The following is a 19167-nucleotide window of genomic DNA, read 5'->3' as shown; positions in this document are numbered from 1 at the left end:
GTTTCATGCTGGATAGTTTGTAAATTATGAATATGAAACTGAGGATTTGGCCCAAGACTTAGTTCTCTACTACCCAGCAAGGAGACCTTGGACAATTTACTTAACCTCTTTGGTCATTCGGTTTTCTCCCCTGTATACTATTGTGACAATAAAACCTATTTTGCAGATTATTAGGATAAAATGAAAGGATTTATATGAATTTACATGTGATGACTGACACATGCATTTAGCACACATCAACTAGTGACGAGGAAGTGACTTGGGTCAAAATTTGGAAGCTGAATTAATTTTAAGAAGTGAGAAATATACTCACCTGTCCAAACCCAAAGAATGGGCTCAGAGACACAGGTATAGCAAAAAGCAAGATTTACTTTAATGATGATCTTAAAAGATCCATGTCTTGCAAAATCTGGTGTCTGGGGGAGAACAGGCACATGTAGATCAGGTACAAGGAGCATTTTATCCTGTAGAGCGCAAGGTCCCTCCCCCATTTCCTCCTTGTCTGAGTATGATGGGGTATACAGTCTTTTCCACCATTGCCTAGGTTTCACTGTCTCTTATTAGGTTATTTAAAGAAATATACTTGTAGTCGTCTCCACTTTCCTTTGTCCTCTTGTGAAAGGAAAGTCCTATTGGATGGAGTGCACAGTTTTTCTCTGTTGGTCAAGTCAGGCCACTTTCTTCTCGCCTCCTGTTTGTCAAGGGACTGTGAATTTTTCCACTCTGGTATTAAGTTCTTCTACACTTTTCATTCTGTTCTCCCCTCCAGCAGTCTTTCTTACATCCCAAGTCATTTTACATTTAAAGCTAAATACTGTATTTCAAATTGGAACGCCAGACTCTCTGTTTTTCACAAAGATCTTTCTGAAGACCAAATTTCTATGATAATGATGCATTATATAGCTCCATGGCAAAAGAAAAAAAAAAAGAAAGAAAACAGAAAAAGAAGAAAGAAAAAAGAAAAGAAAAAAACCCTTGTCCTTCCTCATTTGCTACACACATTAGCACAGGCTTCAAGTTTCAACTCCCCTGTGGAGTTGGGTAAGATTTTTCAGCTGTTCTCCCTTCCCTTTCCTATTTTATTTTTTATTGTCATTTTTTTTTTTTTAAAGAAAAGTCTGGTTGTGTTGATGAGCACTTATCACTTCTAAATAAGAGCATGCTTTCATTTACTGAAATTAGATCCCCATTCACTGCCCTGGCATTGTCCAGGCTGTCTACTCCAGAGGGTTTAGGGCCTGTTAGTTGGCGCACAGTTGGAAATTGGGGGCATTGAGTGGCTGCCAAGGCTGGCAGACCTTTAAGATGGCATCTGGTGACCTTTTGCTGAGCCCCCTGGGTCGTTCATTTGAGATTTTATGTTCCCGGCAGGGGTGTAATCCAAATCAAATGTGAGATCTGGTGAGGTGGAGTTACACAGGCGGTAGGACCAACAGGGATCCCTACATTGCCTTGGGCAGAGGAAGCTACTACAGGCCCTTACCATCCTCTTTCTAACCCTGAGACTCTGAGCTCTGGTAGAAGGTGGCACTGAAGGGCTGGTTTACAGCAAGAGCTCAGTGTGAGAGAGGGAGCAAAGGAACTGTTTTCTCATTTATTTATCATTCGACAACAGCACAGCAATCCTCCCTAATTGCCCTAGTTCCTGGATGACACTAAACTCTTCATGGCACCTCCTGGAGCAGCCGGGGGAGGTCGGAAGTATGCTCGTGGAAGCTAGCTGTGTGGCGCTTCCAAGAATCATCCATGGCATTCTTTCCCTTTCTTTTGAAATGGCAAATTTCTATTTTCAGTAATGTAGGTAGCTAGCGCACAAGCCTGGAGGGAAGAACTGTGAGTTCGTGAACAACATAACAACAAATGTGTGCTGTGGGATTGTTTGTGCTAACCACAGGCACAGGCTGTTTCTCAGCGACAGTCATTTTCATGTTAATTTTTAAAGTGCTATGTATTTTTTTAAACAGCTTTTACTTGAAACAGATTTTACAGGTTATTTTTGGTTTTTACATCCACTGTGGCTGTTTTCAAAGAGAGGCAGATACATTTCAGAATTTCTCAGGCCATTCTGTCCTGAGACTGCCCAGAAAAGGGTTTTGAGGGTAATTGAAACAAACATAACATATAGTCCTTGCTTCCATCCAGTAGAGAATTTCTCTGCTCCACAACTATTTCTGCCTTCAAAACTTGCACTTCCTGCTTTGGTTGCCTGCTTTTCTGATTTCTGCCCTTCCAGAATCCCAAACTTTGGTGGACTGTCTGCATACTTTATTGGTATATAAGATCTGAGTTTGCAGGCAACCAAGTAGACTTGGGTTTAAAACCTAGGCTCACTACTGAAAAGCTTTGTAGAAATGGACAAGTCACATAAACTTTCTGAGCCTTGATTTCTGCATCTTAAAATAAGAATAATATGAACACCTGCCTATGGAGTTGATAAATAAATTAAGGTATATAAATGGCTATAGTGTGGCTATCATATAGTTAAAAGCTCAAGAGCACAATTTATTTTTGTAATCATTGCAGGCCATAGTTATTTCTCTGTTCTTATCTTCAAACAGTACTGATTCTTCATAATATTTATTTGGCATTTATTCATATGCTAACTAATTATGTTTCATATTTTTATGTAATTTTCAGACCAACTTCTTTTAACACTTTAGAGAAATATATATATCTAAGTTTACATAAAAGTACACTTGTCAAAGCCAACCACACATTGATATGATATACCAACCACACAAATATGGTATACCCATTCACCAAACACCCAGATCAAGAAAGAATAGACTAGTATCCCAGAAAACCCCCATACTCTCTTCGGTATTCTATACCTTACAAAGATAACCACCATCCTGTCTTGTAGAATTGTTTATATCAATTGTTGACTTAATTGTTTGTGTTATTTTTGTGCAGCCAAATGAAATGTAAGTTTGTTGATGTCAGGGAACTAATATCTCCTCTCACATCTCAAGAACTGAATGTCTGATATATATGCTTCTTATAAGATTTCCATCTTGCACTGTTACCCTTCCTCTGAACCTGTCTTGGAAAGTCCTAGTCATAGGTGAGCTCCATGAAGACTAGCGTTCAATCTGGAGGAGAGTATCCAGCCATCCAACTGATACTACAAAACCTGTAGTCTCCAACTTAACCGGCCCCTGTCTTATTTTTCTGATCAGTTCTCTCTTCCACTCTTCAAACCATCTGTCTTTAATTCTGACTCTCTATCTCACTATTTTCCCCATGAGACCTAACAAGTAACGGTCCCTTGTTATCAGAGGAAAAAAACTCAAGATGTCGGCAATCTCACCAACCTCTTGTGACCACACACAAACAGTTGCCTAGAAACACCCATCTCACTAACACCTTTCCTGATGTTCCCTTCCTGCTTCTTTCCTCTCAGTGACATCCCATTTCCTTTTGTCAGATTGCAATTCATCAATGACATCCTCCCTTTTCTCCAGGTCTGCTGGCTCTTCACCATTGGCCCTTTAATGTGCCCAAGTCCCTGACAGCTTTAAACATGACAGTGACCAAGCGCCATCTGAAACTCACATTCCACCACATCTACTCCCACCTTATCTTTCCCCTCTTACAGTCAGAATCTTCACCAAGGTCTTTATGCCTCCTGTCTACCATTTATCCCCTCTCTTTCTTCAGCCACTTCAGTCTAGGGTTCACCTCCATTATCTCATAGGATCCCCCTCTCCCGCGACACACATGCCACATCCTTACAGCTAAACCACACAGATCCTTTTCAGAACTTACCTTTCTCAGCAGTGTTGAAACTGCTGTCTCTTCCCTCTCCCTGGATTATTCTCTTTGCTTAGCTGCCAAACCCCCACTCTCCTTGTTTCCCTCCTACTTTACTGGAAATTGCATTTTAATCTCCCTTTAGGGAGTCCTCTTCCCTCCATAAACATGCTTTCCATCAGAGTTCTTTCTTAAAATCGCTTTTCTTCTACGCTACCACTTCCACAACAGGATGACCATAAAAAAATAGCCATTCATTCAAATCACTGCCTCTCGTTTGACCTTATTCAAATCAGCAAAAGTTTTATTCTCAGTTAACATGTCATGCTTCAAACCGGATTCTTTGCACTATATCAAAGAAACAGCTAGTACTTAGCCTTCTGATGGAAAGCATAGCTACCTTGAATTTTATTTTTTTATGATTATAAAATGACATGTTCTCATTTAGAATAATAATATTATAAGATATAATATGACACATATAGGGCACAATTTTTCATATCTCTGCTTATATACAAAGTATATTCATACCAATTCGTGTCTTCATACATGTACTTTGGATAATAATGTCCATCACATTACACCGTCATTTCTAACCCAATGCCCCCTCCCTTATTATCCAAAGTTCATGTATGAAGATATGAATTGGTGTGAATATACTTTGTATTCAACCAGAGATTTAAAACATTGTGCTCTATATGTGTAATAAGAATTATAATGCATTCTGCTGTCATATATAAATACAAAAATAGTTTTAAAAAGATATAATATGATATAATGTATTAAAGCGCAGTATAATACCCCAAGTTCTATCATCCAGAGATACTTACTGTTAATTTCTGGCATTTTTTTCGAGGCTAACTAAATAAGCTCACACATTACTTACATACATTTTATTTGTTGAAATAATCATATTCTTCACTTATTTTAAGGACTGGGCATTTATTTGTGTCATTAAAATTAATCATAAATATTTTAATGGCTCTACAATGTCTATCTAATGAATATAGGATCATCCAAGCATTACTACATATTTCAAGTTTTCAAATTTCTTCTATACATTTTTTTCTTAGTACACATTCATAAAAATTGATCTACTTTACCAAAAAACTTCAGCTGTCTGACTCTTAAGGAAATCTTATAAAATCACCCATTTCAAGTATTATGTCTATTTATGTGGCAATAGTACAGGTGTTTCTTATTTTCAGAGATGTTTTCTACATTTAAAATAATGTTATTGTTTTGATTCAGAAGTCTTTAGTTATTAAACAAAGTTGGCCTTTTGTTAATTTTGTTTGTTATTTATATATTTTTAAAAGCCATTCCTTCCATTTTTTTTTCTTTCTCCTACCTGCTAAATATTAAATGTAGATGAAACAGTACTGAGAGAAAAAGAAATCTCCATGTGAGGCATCTGAGGAGAGACAGAGCAGAGAAGACCTGGAACTGGCAAATTGTGCTGACTTTCTTCCTTTTCTAGTTGCAAAGGCTGAAAATACCTGTTAGATTTGTAATTGAGAAATGTAATAACCTTTAGGGCCATTTTTCACACTCTTCACAGCTTCCCATAAGGGTCAGGAGAAGATGGATGGGTGATATTTATGAGGAAGTAGGGAGGGAAAAAAAATGAAACCTGGAAAGACAACAGCACTCTCTCTATGGCAAATGATCCATAGACAAATACCAACATTTACTTCTGCATTCCACTCTGCCGAGTTAACGATGTTCATGCCACCAGACTAACACCTCCTGTTTCTCATGTCACCCTACTGTTTGAGGAGCCTGCCCCATGAGTAACAAAGTGCAAAACTGTTTCTTCACAGCAAGCAGAATGAGAACCTGGAGGTGGAAACTGAAACAATGCTCCAGAACCCCAGGACTGGGAATGCCAGGCAGATGAGTAAGGACACACCAGCTCCCACTGACCCCTCTGATCACAAAACCATGGATAACCAAGATGACATGGAAGAGGGTAAGCACCCAGCCAACAACCAGAAACCAGAGAACCGCCAGGAACTCCTAACAGGAACATACTGTGGCAGATTCCTGGATGGCAAAGTGAGTAACAAGAAATTCCCAAGCTTTTTTTTTTGTAATTTACTAAGAAAATGGAAATGAAAATATAGGGTCCCACAAACACACACTTGTACACATAAAAATTAATATGTTTTGCATGAAATGGAAATTAGAATCATTACTTTTTCAATCTGAAAATAAATTTCAAGATCATCTGTATACTGCATCTTTGTTGACCACCAATTGAGTTGGTCAACCTACTCTGGCTGTCACTAAATCAGTGATATTCAGTAGTAACTACAGTGATTAAATATCACTATCTGGGCAAAGTTCTGGCCTGCTGGAGGAGCAAGGTCTGTGTGCGTTCACATAACAGGAAGAGAAAATTTATTTTCAAAATCCAATATAACCATGTCTAAATATCAAAAAATTATAGGCCAAAAACTGTCTTGATAGAAATATGTATCACTGCATGCTGTTAACAATCAACCAAACAATCCATAACAAACTGACTTTATAATGATGAATCTAAATGATTAGTAATTTGTAATTAAAAAGCAAGTATAGCAGCAATTGAAAATTGGATCTAAATCAAGACAAAACTAATGATTCATTGATAACAAAGTACAATTTCCAAAAATTGCTGAAATTGCAATTAAACAGATACATAGGGTAGGAGTTTTGCAATGCTGCCAAGCTCTGAATGACAGCCAGATATTTTAGTAGAATACTGATTAGGGTCTGCAGCAAACTCTAACATAAGTATTTTTGGTTGAAAAATTTAATAGCCCTTTTAAAATCACTGAGATACTATCTAGTCTTTAGTTATATGAGAAAAGGACTACCTGGGGATTTGTGGTCTTTTGCTCATAAGAACTACTCAACGTATTACAGATTTTGAATAGTGCAAGCATACCAATGGACGTCACATGTTGCTCCACAAGGTCTAGTTCAACACTGAAGTCCATTTATAAAAGTAACTCTCTCAAAATGTTAGTGGCATAGCCTAGGATGGAACCAGGGCCTTCTAGTCTCCATTTAATGAGTTTTGGGGTTTTTTTTTTTGTTTTTGGCTTTCCCCAGAATGAGTTCTTGAATTTTGTTCCTTCTTAGAACAGGAGATAATGAATCTGGAGAGGTGAAATAATCTAGTATGAACTTCTAAAAACTTCTGAGTTGTACCCTCAAATTTGACTCTGACATTGATAAATTTCTTGTTGTTTCCCAAGGATGACATTGGTAATAATAATTCAGTTAAAAAACACTTATTATTGACTGCTTGCATGTAAATTTTATTATTAATGAAATTAATAAATAGTGCTACTATTAATAGGTAGCACTATTATTTCCATCATCGTGGTATGGATGATAAAACTGAGACTCAGAAAAGTTGAAGTGACTCAGTGTGCAGGTTAGATGTTTACCCAGGTCTTTTTAAATCTTTTTTTTTTCCTTCTTCTTCACTTGAATTTTTCATTGATCATTCTAATTATAAAATATTACATACTCATGTGGAAATTCTGGAAAAGAGAAGGAAGTAAAATGTAACCAAAGAAACTGGTGGTTCTCTTGCCCTTGATTTCTCTTCTTTTCTCCATGCGTAGTTACAGAATGGAATCATTATGTGTATGTTCATTGTTATCCTGCTCAATTCACTACATATATAGAATTCTCTCCTTGGAATGAAAAAAAAAATCATCCTACACATCATATTTAATGACTCTGTAAGAGTCATATCCAACTAACACTTGGATAGCATTTGCTATGTGCCAGGCACTATTCTAAGCTTTTTACATATATTAACTAATTCACTATTCCCAAGCACCCAGTGAGGTAGGAACTCTTATTATCTTTAGTTCATGGATAAGGAAACTGAATAACAAAAGGTCAAGTGACTTGCCAATTTCATAAGGCTAACTAGTGACAAAGCCACAATTCAAGCCCAAGTAGTAGGTCCTGAATCACTAAATTGCATCTCTTCCTCTCTATAGATAGAATGTGGTTAATCTAATATGTCCCTTATGGGTATTTAAGTCAATTCTAGTTTTCCTCTTACAAATGGAAATTTGTTTCTTGACACTTCTCCTAATACCTCCACCCACCATTCGTGCCATGAATTCTGCATCCACCATTGCAATGGGCAAGAATGTTCATTGGGTGAGCAGTTCTTGGACCTCCATGATCTGGAATCTTTGCTGGCTCTATGGTAGCAGAGAGAGGGGATTTGCCTCTCTTTTCTCAGAACTCATCAGGTTTTTGTGGGAGGCTCAGCAGGGCTAACACCCAGCCACCAAATTCAGGAAGGCCTCGTGGGAAGTGTGGGGACTGACTAATTGGTTCTGTCTGCCAGGCAGGCCTGTAATGCTGGCTTGCCAGATGGCTGCCACCGTCGCCGGCTACAGAGACCCTCATTACCACCTTGACTAAGTGGTAAATGGAATCCTGCCGCAGTTACAGAAGCAAACCAATCAGAACTCCTTCTAGATCCTTGTCACTCACACATAGATGAAAATAAATTTCCCTGCCTGGGACATAACAGGCAATCTGGACTGGCTGAATTTGCTCCAAAAGCAAAGTTGCTGATAAAGACAGAGCTAACATGAGTGAGGATGGGCAAGTGTGAAATAACAGATTAAGTTCAATGAGTATCCTTGGTAGGAGGTAAATAAAGCTGAAAATGCTGCAAGAATCCATTTTAAGTATATGAGAACAATAAGGTATTGTATAGATCAACAAGTACAAAGCTTGATTTCACAAATGAAAAACAAGAGACCCAGAGGGCTTCAGTGATTTGTGAAGGTTCATGCCAAGAGAGCTTGTTTCCTCTTCCCATCATCCTTAGGATGTTTCTCCTGAGAGTCTGCTCCTAATGGGTAAGTCTTTGAAGATGTATATATTGTTATATTGTTTTTCAGAATCATTAGCTTTGCCTTCTCTCAGAAAAGTTTTAAATTAAAAAAAGGTGTGACGAACAACAAACTCAGTAACACAGTTTCAAAAATAAAATTTGATCATGATTTTTGCATCTGTCAGCATGAAAATAAAAGTGTGCTTTAATTTTAATAGTCTTCACAGTTCACTGCTTGGGCATGATTTTCAAAACCCTTTAGCATGTATTTTCCTTGTTACACTCCCATGAGGTAGGAAGAAGCACATGATTCTATCTTCATTGAATAGATGAATAGGCAGAGGTCAAGGACCCTCCTGCCTGGCTGTGTATTCACGGTGTATTCACCATGTGCAGAGCAGAACCTGTGATCTGCTCTTCCTTTGGTAGTCTGTATCTCATAGAATGATCCCATCCTTCTTCCATTGGTGCCAGCAAGAATCCTGAGCATACTTTTCTTCTCTCTCTCCCCCTCACTCTGATGTCCAACCAATCTCTGAGTCTTTTCCGTTTTTGCACCTTCATGTTTCTCAGAATGTTTTCTTTCATTTTTTTCTTCTGTCATCACCCCAGTCAGACCACCATTCTATCCCACCAGTGACTTTAGTGTTCCTCAAACTATTTTCTTTTCTCTAAACCTCTCTATCTCTACTGGTTAGCCATTTTAAATCAATACTGCAGTGTAACAAATCACCCAGTACTCAGTGGTTTTTAACAATAATTGAATATGCTCATATTCAAATATATAAGCCAAGGCAGCATTTACTGATCTCATGTGGGTTTTGTCTAGGCTTGGCTGTATCCGCTTATTTGGTTCAAGTCTGCTATTTTTCTTAATCTGAATCCATCGGGTCCCTCAAAGCATGTTCATGGCATAGTGATAGATGACAAATTCAACTACTCAAGTACATTTTAAGTCTTTGATTATGCCATACCCACTAACATATTGTTGGTTAAAGCAATCAATCCACCTCATGGCCAAGCACAACACTGATGAGTTGTGATATATATATATCACTGTATAAAATAATCTAACTACATATATTATTATTTGAATAAAAGCCGAGATATATAGATTTCTCTACCAAGTATCTACCTAAACCAGATATCTATCTACCTATTCCTTATGATTTTTTGTTTGTCTTTGTTTTTTTGTTTGTTTGTTTGTTTGTTTTTGGAGGTGTTTTTGGTTTTGTTTGGTTGATTTTTGCAGTGCTAGGAAACAAATCCAGCACTTCATACATGCCAGACAAGGGGCTCTACCACTGACCTATGTCCCCAAGTGCTTTTTGGAAAAAGTAGTTATCTATTAAAAATAGATGGAACAGGATTGAGGGATCAAAAATATAGAACATTTTTCTGAATAAATCTTGTGTTTTGTGCATTGGAACTACATAAATATTTTGCATATTTATAAAACAAAATTAAATATTAACAAAATCAATTCCTAAAATTCAAAAAAAAATTTAAATCCAGTTTAGTTGTCTATTGCTTTGTAACAAATTGCCTCAAAAGTTACACTTAAATTGATAAACTTGTGTTAATTTTCACCTGTTTTTGCAGGATGAGAATTCAGGTACAGCTTAGATCAGAGATTTTGGCTCAAGAGCTCATGAAATTATATTCCCAATATCCCCTAGGAAGGCAGTCCTCTGAAGGTTCCCCGGGCTGAGGATCCACTTCAAGCTCACTCAAGTGTTTATTTTCAGAGACTATAGTTACTTGTCAACTGTGGCCAGAGATTTAATTTTTTCTCTATTTGGGCCCCTTCTCTAGGCCTGCTCAAAGATAGCAGGTGGCTCCCCTAATTGTGAAATGTCCAATAAAGAAGAAAAAGACAGAGCACACACAACCTTATTAGAAGCCACAACATCATTTACATTTATAAGCTGGTATCAGAAGTAGCATGACTCACTTCCTCACCTTTCTGCTGGTAACATAGGCTAACCCTACTTGAATGGTGAGGGTCAGGGGCGGCTCAATGAGAACAGGAAACCAGGAGGCAGTACCACTGAAGCCACCTTGAAAAATGGCCACTACATAAACCTAACTCTTAATTGTCAGTAAAACCAAACAGAATGGAATTATCATAAATGACTTTGAAGCATGACTTTCACTGTATGTCCCTAGAAGTATTATATAATGAGAATATATATATATATATATATATATATTAACGTTTTCAGAACTACTATGTTGTTATCATTGTTTTGTATATATATATATTATGGTGGAAGTGAGTCTTGGTGTTTTTTGGAGTTGGGATTTTTTTAGTGTAGAAGAAATAAAATACAGATATAGTATTGATAAGATCATACAAAATTTCTACATTTAAATTGTAAATATCATATGAATTCTGTAAAAGCATGTATTTCCTCTTACTCTCTACTCAAAAAAAAAAAAAAAAAAACCTTAGGATCTGCCACATATCAATGAGAACCCTAGATGTGCATTCTGTTCAGTGAAATTCTGAAGCTTATTCCAGGTTTGTTCCACGAGCGTCTAGTTAAAAGCAGTGAAGATACCACAGACTTTTTAAGACTTATCAGAAAAACCTCAGGATATAACTTAAAGAGGACCCCACCAGTCAAAAGTAGAACAATGTAGGCATTGATGAAAATAACACAACAATGGACTGAAACACATCAAGTATGGTTAAATCCATAACCTAGTGAACTTTTAAAAACAAACAAACCCTCATTAATCACCTCTAAAGAATACTAGGGAACAAACTATTTTTTTAAACAGGCAAATAAGAGAATTAAGTATTTACTCAATCTGTATTTCCTGTGCAAACTGTATGTTAATAGCAAACGAGTGGAAGTTTCTCTTTAGTGAAGCATTCCAATTAATATATTAATAAATGGTAGCATAAGAATTTAATTCTGCAAAATCCTGCCCCCCTAAAAAAGGGGGGACTTAAGCAATGTAACCAAAAAGATAACCAGACATCAGTTGCTTCTACAGGAAAAATACAGCATTTATGAAAAAAACTTTCCAAACAAATTGAATTTTCATACGATCTAGACTCTAGATCTAACTACCATTTATGGTATATATGGTAAAAGTTGTTAAACTGTACAGGAATGCAAGCAATGAAATGCAGACTATGTAAAACTCTATAGGGCAAAAAATACAGCTTTTCAATAAATAAATTGCAAGAAGAAAAGTGGCAAAAGGAAAAAGAGGGAGAAAAAATAGAAATTTAAAAAGATGTCAGAGATATCAGCCAATTGCAATATACAGACCGTATTTGTTTCTTGTTTTGAATAAACAAACTATAATAATAAGATTTATCATATAATTGGGATTCAGACACTATATTCAATGATATGAGCAATTACTATTAATAGTGAGTTTTTAAAATTGTGATAGTGTTATTGTGGTTGCATTTTAAAAGAAGTCCTACCTTTCATGCATCAGAATCAATGGAGCCTTATCGAAACAAATTTTGGGGCCTCACCCTGAGAAATTTTATTCAGTGTGTCTGGATGGTTCTTATGTCTCATAAGTTCCCAAATGAGACCCAAGGCTTCTGGACCAAGGGCCACACTTTGAGAATCACAAGTTTATAGATAACATGCTGAAATTGTGTGGATAAACCAACAGACTTGAGCTCACTTCATCCCTGGAGAGCAGAGAGTAATGTGAGTGCAAATAAAATAATCTTGTCAATTGATAATTGGATCATGGTGGTTACTTTATGAAGTTTCATTGGATTATTCTTGCTACATGTTTGAAAGTTCCTCAACCAAAAGGTTAAAATGTAAAATACAGGGCTGGGGTTGTGGCTCAGTGGTAGAGCGCTTGCCTGGCATTTGTAAGGCACTGGGTTTGATTCTCAGCACCTCATATAAACATTTTAAAATAAAGGTCCATTGACAACCCCAAAAAATATTTTTTTAAAAATGTAAAATGTAAAGTTGTATAAAATATTTAAATGATAAGCATTAATATTCAGTGAATTGTTTGAAGCATATATTTAAATTACATGTCATGTATAGTATCTTTGGGAATTTTTTTTAATTCTACATTTCTTTAAAAACTATGTATCAAACTTTTCACCAGCTTCTTTCTCACAGTTGTCTTCATTATCAACAATGTCCTTTCTTGAGCCATTTGACAGCTTTCTAGAACACATCAGGGGCTTGGTCTAAGTTGTTTAAGAAACGAAACTTCAAGTCTGCATTTGATGCTTTTTCTGGAATTTCCTCTCAAGCCACAGCATACCTCTCACAATATTAAGACAATTAGTAGTTGTGCTCTCTTGTCTTAAAGTATCAGGATTCATAACTTCCATAATGTAACCACTTAAAAATTGTTCTACTAGGAGCAATATTTAAAAGATTTGTTTACACTTCCAACATTTGCAAGTTTCAACACCACCAAGGAGAGTTAGTAAATGTGTGTTAATTTTTATGCTTTGTTTGTACCAATTATTTTAAGCAAGTATCACAATACTATTATTAATCAAAGTCACTTCAGGCTATTTTGTCATCCCCCAAGCAGTATTTTGTGATTCAAGTAAACCAAATGAAAGAAGTCCGTATATCAGAAATTTGTAGGCACTCTGGCAGCTCCCAAGGTCAGATGAATCTTGATCAGAATTTCACATTTCATCTTCTTTGACACTTTAGGGACACTCTTATTTTTTAAAAAACAGTAGTTCAGTCCAGGGCGATTTATATTAGTAAAGGGAGAAATCTGATGGTGCAACCAGGCACTAGTAGCGCCAATGGCTTGTCACTGTTTCATGACACCGTCTCTCTATTCATTCAACAGACTCAGTACTGGTTTTGATGCTGGAGTTCAGCAGGATACAAGACAAAGTGTTGGCTCATGTGGAGATCATATTACTGGAGAGAAATACACTTCAAAAATAGTATCAAATATAGTCTGGGAATTTACAAAATATTTAAAGTACACAACACTCATTCTTCACAGTACCTGTGAGAGTGAAATGCATGTTCCTTTTTCTGTAGGTGAGAATATAACATTTAGTTTGTGATATCTAGGCCAAAACACCTATAAGGGCAGGAACCATGGGTGCCTTGTTCACCTGTTTCTATAGTGCCAAGGATAAAGGTGCTCTCACTTCTGGTGTTTAAATGAAAGCGAAGAAGGCTAACAGGCACCTTGGCTCTGTTGGAACTATGAAATATAGATATCTGTCTGTATCTGCCAGGTATTGGTTCCAGAACCCCTAAGGATACCAAAATCTAAAGATGCTCAAGTCTTTTATATAAAATGGCATGGTACATCCTTATATCCTCTCATATACTTTAAATTATCTCTAGATTACTTGAAATGTCTAATAACATGTCAATGCTATGTAAACTGTTGTTCTATTGTATCATTTAGAAAATGACGAGAAAAAAGGTTTGCACATATTCAGTATAGAGGCAACTATCTTCCCTATGACATTCATTGAATCTGAGAATGGGGAACTAGTAGATATATAAGGGTTTACTGTATGTATATAAATACAAAAAAAATGGGAATATTTTATGTTGCAAATAATTTGCAAAGAAAAATACTGCGCCCAGAACAATATGTCTGAAAGACCTAACTAAATATTTCAAGAGAGTGAAATTGCTCTGTGAACTAAATATTAAATTTCTCTTATTCTAGGGCAGTAGTAAAATAACAAGATGCAGATCTTGTCTGCAAAATTTACTGGGAGGGAATGTTGGGCACACTTACCTCGTCATTGCTCTACTAAAACCATTTCCATGGTTCCCCCCATTGCCCTCAGAATAAAGCATAGAGGCTGATTGACTGCCTCTTTCCTGCCTCCCTCTCCAGCCTTATCTTTTGCCTTTCCCAAAAGCTTATGCTCCGGAAGCATCCATCTCTCTCTCTCTCTCTCTCTCTCTCTCTCTCTCTCTCTCTCTCTCTCTCTCTCTCTCTCTCTCGTATGAGTGTACCTTTGAAATTTTCTATATCCAGTTCCCTTTCCCTTTTCCTGTCACCTTCGTTCTTCTCCCTTTCTCTCTCCATTCATTAGTTTATCTAGATGTAACTTTCTTTTCAAGCCTGGACTTAGGTGTCAGTCCCTCTGGAAGGTTAGGTGGGCATTTGGACCATTGCAACAGTGGCCTACCACCCCATATGCTTGCTGTGCCTTCCTCTCTCTCAAGCAAGGGTAAGTCTGGTTTTCTTCACTCAGGCCTTCCACAGTGCCTTGACCAGACTAGGCAAGTCGTAGATATTTCTTAAATGAAGGAATAGAATTATTTAACTTCTGCAAACCTCAGCTTTCCTAATGTAAAGAGGATTTAAAATACCTACCTCATATTAAATTAAATGGCATTAGTGAAGCCCCTACACCATGCCTTATACAGAGTATAGGTCAAATAAATAGCTTGCTATTTTTACGTGTCCTCTAGGACCCTCGGTCATCGGAGACCACTCTTGGTTTTTCTTTAAAATACTTCATGACTACTAAGCCCTTGTTGGCTGCTATTCATCTTGAAAGGTTGTTCAGCATGACTCTCAATTGTGTACAGATAATTGTTTTCAGTTCTTCAAATCTTGTCACCTTTCAATGGCCTGATACTAAAAATAACCATGTGTCTCAATTTTTACTCAGGATTTTGTTTTAATCAGATCTAATAAACTTAAAGACATGAGAACAACTGCCGTTGAAAGAAGAGTTCATCACTTACATTGCCCAAGAGAAGGGGTCATACCACCCCATGAGGGTCACATGGGGAAGAACAGAGTGGGAAGGTGAAAGGACAATATAGGAAAAGACACAGAATTTGGTGAGGTTTCTGTAGGAAAAGCAAGGCAGAGCAGGGGAACAGCTTTGTACTGGCCAGTCAGAACAATTCCCTCAGGCTTTGGGACACAAAGTTCATTTCTACTTGTCAGAACCTGGTCCTGGGTTAATTTGGGGCAGAATAAATAATGTCTTAGTATGTGAAAGTTAGATAAAGGGAGCATTTGGAGGCTTGAACTCAGAATTGGTTGGTTTGTATGAGTGAAAGATATGTTTGCAAGAGAGTTGTTTACCGTCTCTAGGAATCACCTAGCAGTCTTCCCTAAGTGGCAGAGTCCCTTATCCTAAGATGTCAAACCATCATAAAATGCAGACGATTTTTTTTAATGGTTCATACACTATGCTCTATGGCAAGATGGAATGGGACTTTATTCTTGACCCTAGTTTGATTGTTATTCTATGGTAACCTTTAATAACATGGCTCACGGGCTGTAATATTCTAGGCTTTTTAATCTCTTCCATTCTTGACAAAGCTCACAATTTCCATTGCAGCTCTTCCTGAACCTGCTAATTTAAACAGCCTAAGGATGCTCTTATCAATAAAAAACCCACATTTGCCTACAAACACTTAATGTTTTACCTTTTTTTTTTTAGGTCTGCCACAAACACTTTTCTTGTACAAATGAGACAGTATCTAATTGTTAACATATTTGTCAAACATGTGTTAATTGCCTATTGCTGAAATGTGTGTCATTGCAAGCTTTCTTCATTGGGGATTTAATTTATTTAGAATCAGGATTGTGTTTAAAGGAGCTGTTTGTCTTACATTCTCCCTTCTTTCCTCTCTCCCCAACCTGTCTTTTCCTTGCTTCCATTTGTCTTTCTTCTTTAAGGTTCCCCATCAGGCCCACTGCAGCTCTGTACCATCTGGAGACCAGTCTCTATCCTACATGCACGGCCTCCCCAGGAGAAATCTTAGAGACAGGTCCTTGGAGCAGTTGGTGAGGGGTGGCCCCAGCCAACCAGAGGTATGTACTCAGAGTTGTCAAGTAGTTTCCTACTGTGAATGAACAGGTATTATTTGTTGTCTGTATATCTTTAAAAAAAAAATAAAACTTTTTTTAGTTGTAGATGGACACGATACCTTTATTTTATGTATTTATTTTTATGTGGTGCTGAGGATCGAACCCAGTGCCTCACACATGCTAGGTAAGTGCTCTACCACTGAGCCACCACCCCAGCCCCTTGTCTGTATACTTAATGTGGAGCAGATGATAAGACAGTCTGAGGATAGACTGATGGATACTAAACTCCATATGTCCAGACGGCTTTCTGGGAGACTTCCTTGATGAGTTTACAGGCAAACCCTACAGATCTAACTGAATTCATCATCTTCCTGTCCCTGACCTATCTTCCTTCCAGAGATTGCCAGAATTGAAGGAACATTGTGCTCCCAATTAACTGAGTCAGGATCTGGGCTTCATCCTTGGTCTAAACTCCGGCCCTAAACTTCCCCATCCAATGAATCTATAAGATAGGTTATCCTAATTCTTACGCAATTAAAGAAGAATCTTATTTTGTAAAAGACAGATGGTGGATGTTAAAGAGCCATGTGTACTCTAAGAAGATGCTTCTTTTTTTCTTCTGAAGGAATAGACCTGAGGCATGGTACACTCATGACAACACAGCTTGGATGCTCGCCCTCAGGAGTGACCCTCTGATTCCAGCCCCTGTGCACTTTTGCATCCTTGTCTGGGCCTTTCACTAAAGCCATGTTCATTCTTTTTCTCATCGTTGTGTTAGGATATCGTCCAGAGGCCCAGTGGAACAACAAAAGAAGATTCTTTTCTTCTTGCCCTGGTCAGAAAGGAACTCAAGTCACACCCTCTGAGCTCCAGATTGTTAGACAAAATTCAGAAAGAGCTGACGATCCTGGACCCAATCTCTTCAGGGTTTCTCCTTCAGTCTCAGCTGAGCCACCTCTTCCTGAGGCATGAAGTCCCTCTGCAATTGCCAACAGTCAAGATCCTTTGCCAGAGATTTTCTAGGAAGGGCTCTCCTGAAATGGTATGGCCACTATTTTAAGTGTGGATGTCTTTTATGTCTCTTATTTGTACCCACCGGGTAATAGAATTAAGAAGTTGTGGGGTTTTTTCCTTGAAAATAATCTTTTCTAGGGACACTGTGTTAGTTAGGTTTTCATCCCTATGACCAAAATACCTGACAAGAACTACTTGGAGGAGGAAAAGTTTATTTTGGGTTCATAATTTCAGAGGTGAAGTCCATGGTTGGCCACTCCATTGCTCTGGAGCCAGAAGTGAGGCAGCACAGTGTGGTGAAAGAGCATGGTGATGGAGAGCTACTCTACTTCAGCACCCAGGAAGCAAAGAGAGAAATGGGAAGGTGGCAAAGGAAAGATGAACCCTCTCATGGCAGGCCCCCAGTGACCCGCCTTCTCCAGCCATGCCCTACCTGCCTACAGTTTCCACCCAGTTAGTCCATCCAAACGAGAGTGGACTGATTAGGTTACAGCTCTCATGATCAAATCATTTCATCTCTGAATATTTCTGCATTAACATAGGAGTCTTGGGATTACTCTTCATAGCCACACCATAAAAGATGTCTAAGCTTACTTAGACATCTTATTCATGTGGAAATTTCTAGTTAGAACAGACAGGAATAGAAAATAGATGTAGGGTCCTTACCTCTGTTTAATTACTCTTAAAATTGGTATCCTGTCCTAACTTTTACCGTCTGCTTTCAACACCATGAGGGGTGATTCAAAATGATGGGCCCTCTTGAGTCTAGCAATGTGCTCATTCAGTCAGAACAGAGAACTTGGCAAAGATCTCCTGTTTGTTGGGATAAGTCCTTAGACTGAGCGAGGTAGGGGATATCTTTGAAATATAATTTACCACCACCTGCTGTGACCCACACAACCATTAATTAGAAACTGGATAGGAGCAATGGGGGATTTAGAAATACAAACAACTGTAAACCCAGTGGCCTAGGAGGCTGAGACAGGAAGATTGTGAGTTCAAAGCCAGATTTAGCAAAAGTGAGTTGCTAAGCAACTCAGAGAGATCCTGTCTCTAAATAAAATACAAAAAATAGGGCTGGGGATGTGGCTCAGTGGTCAAGTGCCCCTGAGTTCAATCCCAGGTACCCCCACATTGTCCTGCAATGGAGAAACAATGACCCAGAGCTACTATAGCATGTTTATTATATAGGTTTTCTCATCAAGAGGTTATTTGTGGAGTTTCTGCAAAGCAGACAGTCTTGAAGGTCACAATCACTTGTGAGACTTTGTAGTTAACTTACTATGCCCAGAATTCTCTACCCTCAGCAGCTAATGCCTGAGCTCAAGGTCCAGACTGATATAGTGCCTTGCCTTTGCACAGAGCCTCCTCAAGTAGGGTATCATCATAGCAACCGGGCAATCTTGATCTGCACCTTTGCACAGGAAGTTCCCAGTGCAGATGCAGCCACAAGGCAGTCAGAGACCATAATCCAAGTCACTGCTCTCCACAATCACCACTTTACAGATTAGAAAACTGATGCCCAGAGGTTGCCAAGGACTTGGCTCAGGACACTCAAGAATTAATGGCAGAGCTGAGACACAAGCTCTCCAACAAGGCCAAAGTTCTTTGGATACTGCACATCTCTGGGCACTGAGCCTGAACTCACACTTGTAGCAGAATATAGGGTGGTCTAAATATAACCAAATTCCCAGAACCACAGGAAAATATCCACAAGAAGAACTAATAGCAATGAACAAATCATTAGT

General features: G+C 38.0%; 1 protein-coding gene across 1 annotated transcript in view; it reads left to right on the top strand.

Annotated features, from left to right (window-relative positions):
* C11H1orf87 (chromosome 11 C1orf87 homolog) overlaps nt 1-19167 on the top strand; it is an 83016-nt gene that overhangs the window by 10640 nt on the left and 53209 nt on the right. Inside the window, exons 3-5 of the mRNA XM_026407235.2 lie at nt 5577-5811; nt 16274-16408; nt 17184-17447. Coding sequence (XP_026263020.2) covers nt 5577-5811; nt 16274-16408; nt 17184-17447 — 634 coding nt within the window. The remainder of the gene's footprint in view (nt 1-5576; nt 5812-16273; nt 16409-17183; nt 17448-19167) is intronic.

This window comes from Urocitellus parryii, chromosome 11, assembly GCF_045843805.1.
Source record: "Urocitellus parryii isolate mUroPar1 chromosome 11, mUroPar1.hap1, whole genome shotgun sequence".
Taxonomy (NCBI): domain Eukaryota; kingdom Metazoa; phylum Chordata; class Mammalia; order Rodentia; family Sciuridae; genus Urocitellus; species Urocitellus parryii.
Note: the sequence above shows the minus strand (reverse complement) of the source record. Positions and strands in the feature narration are given on the sequence as shown.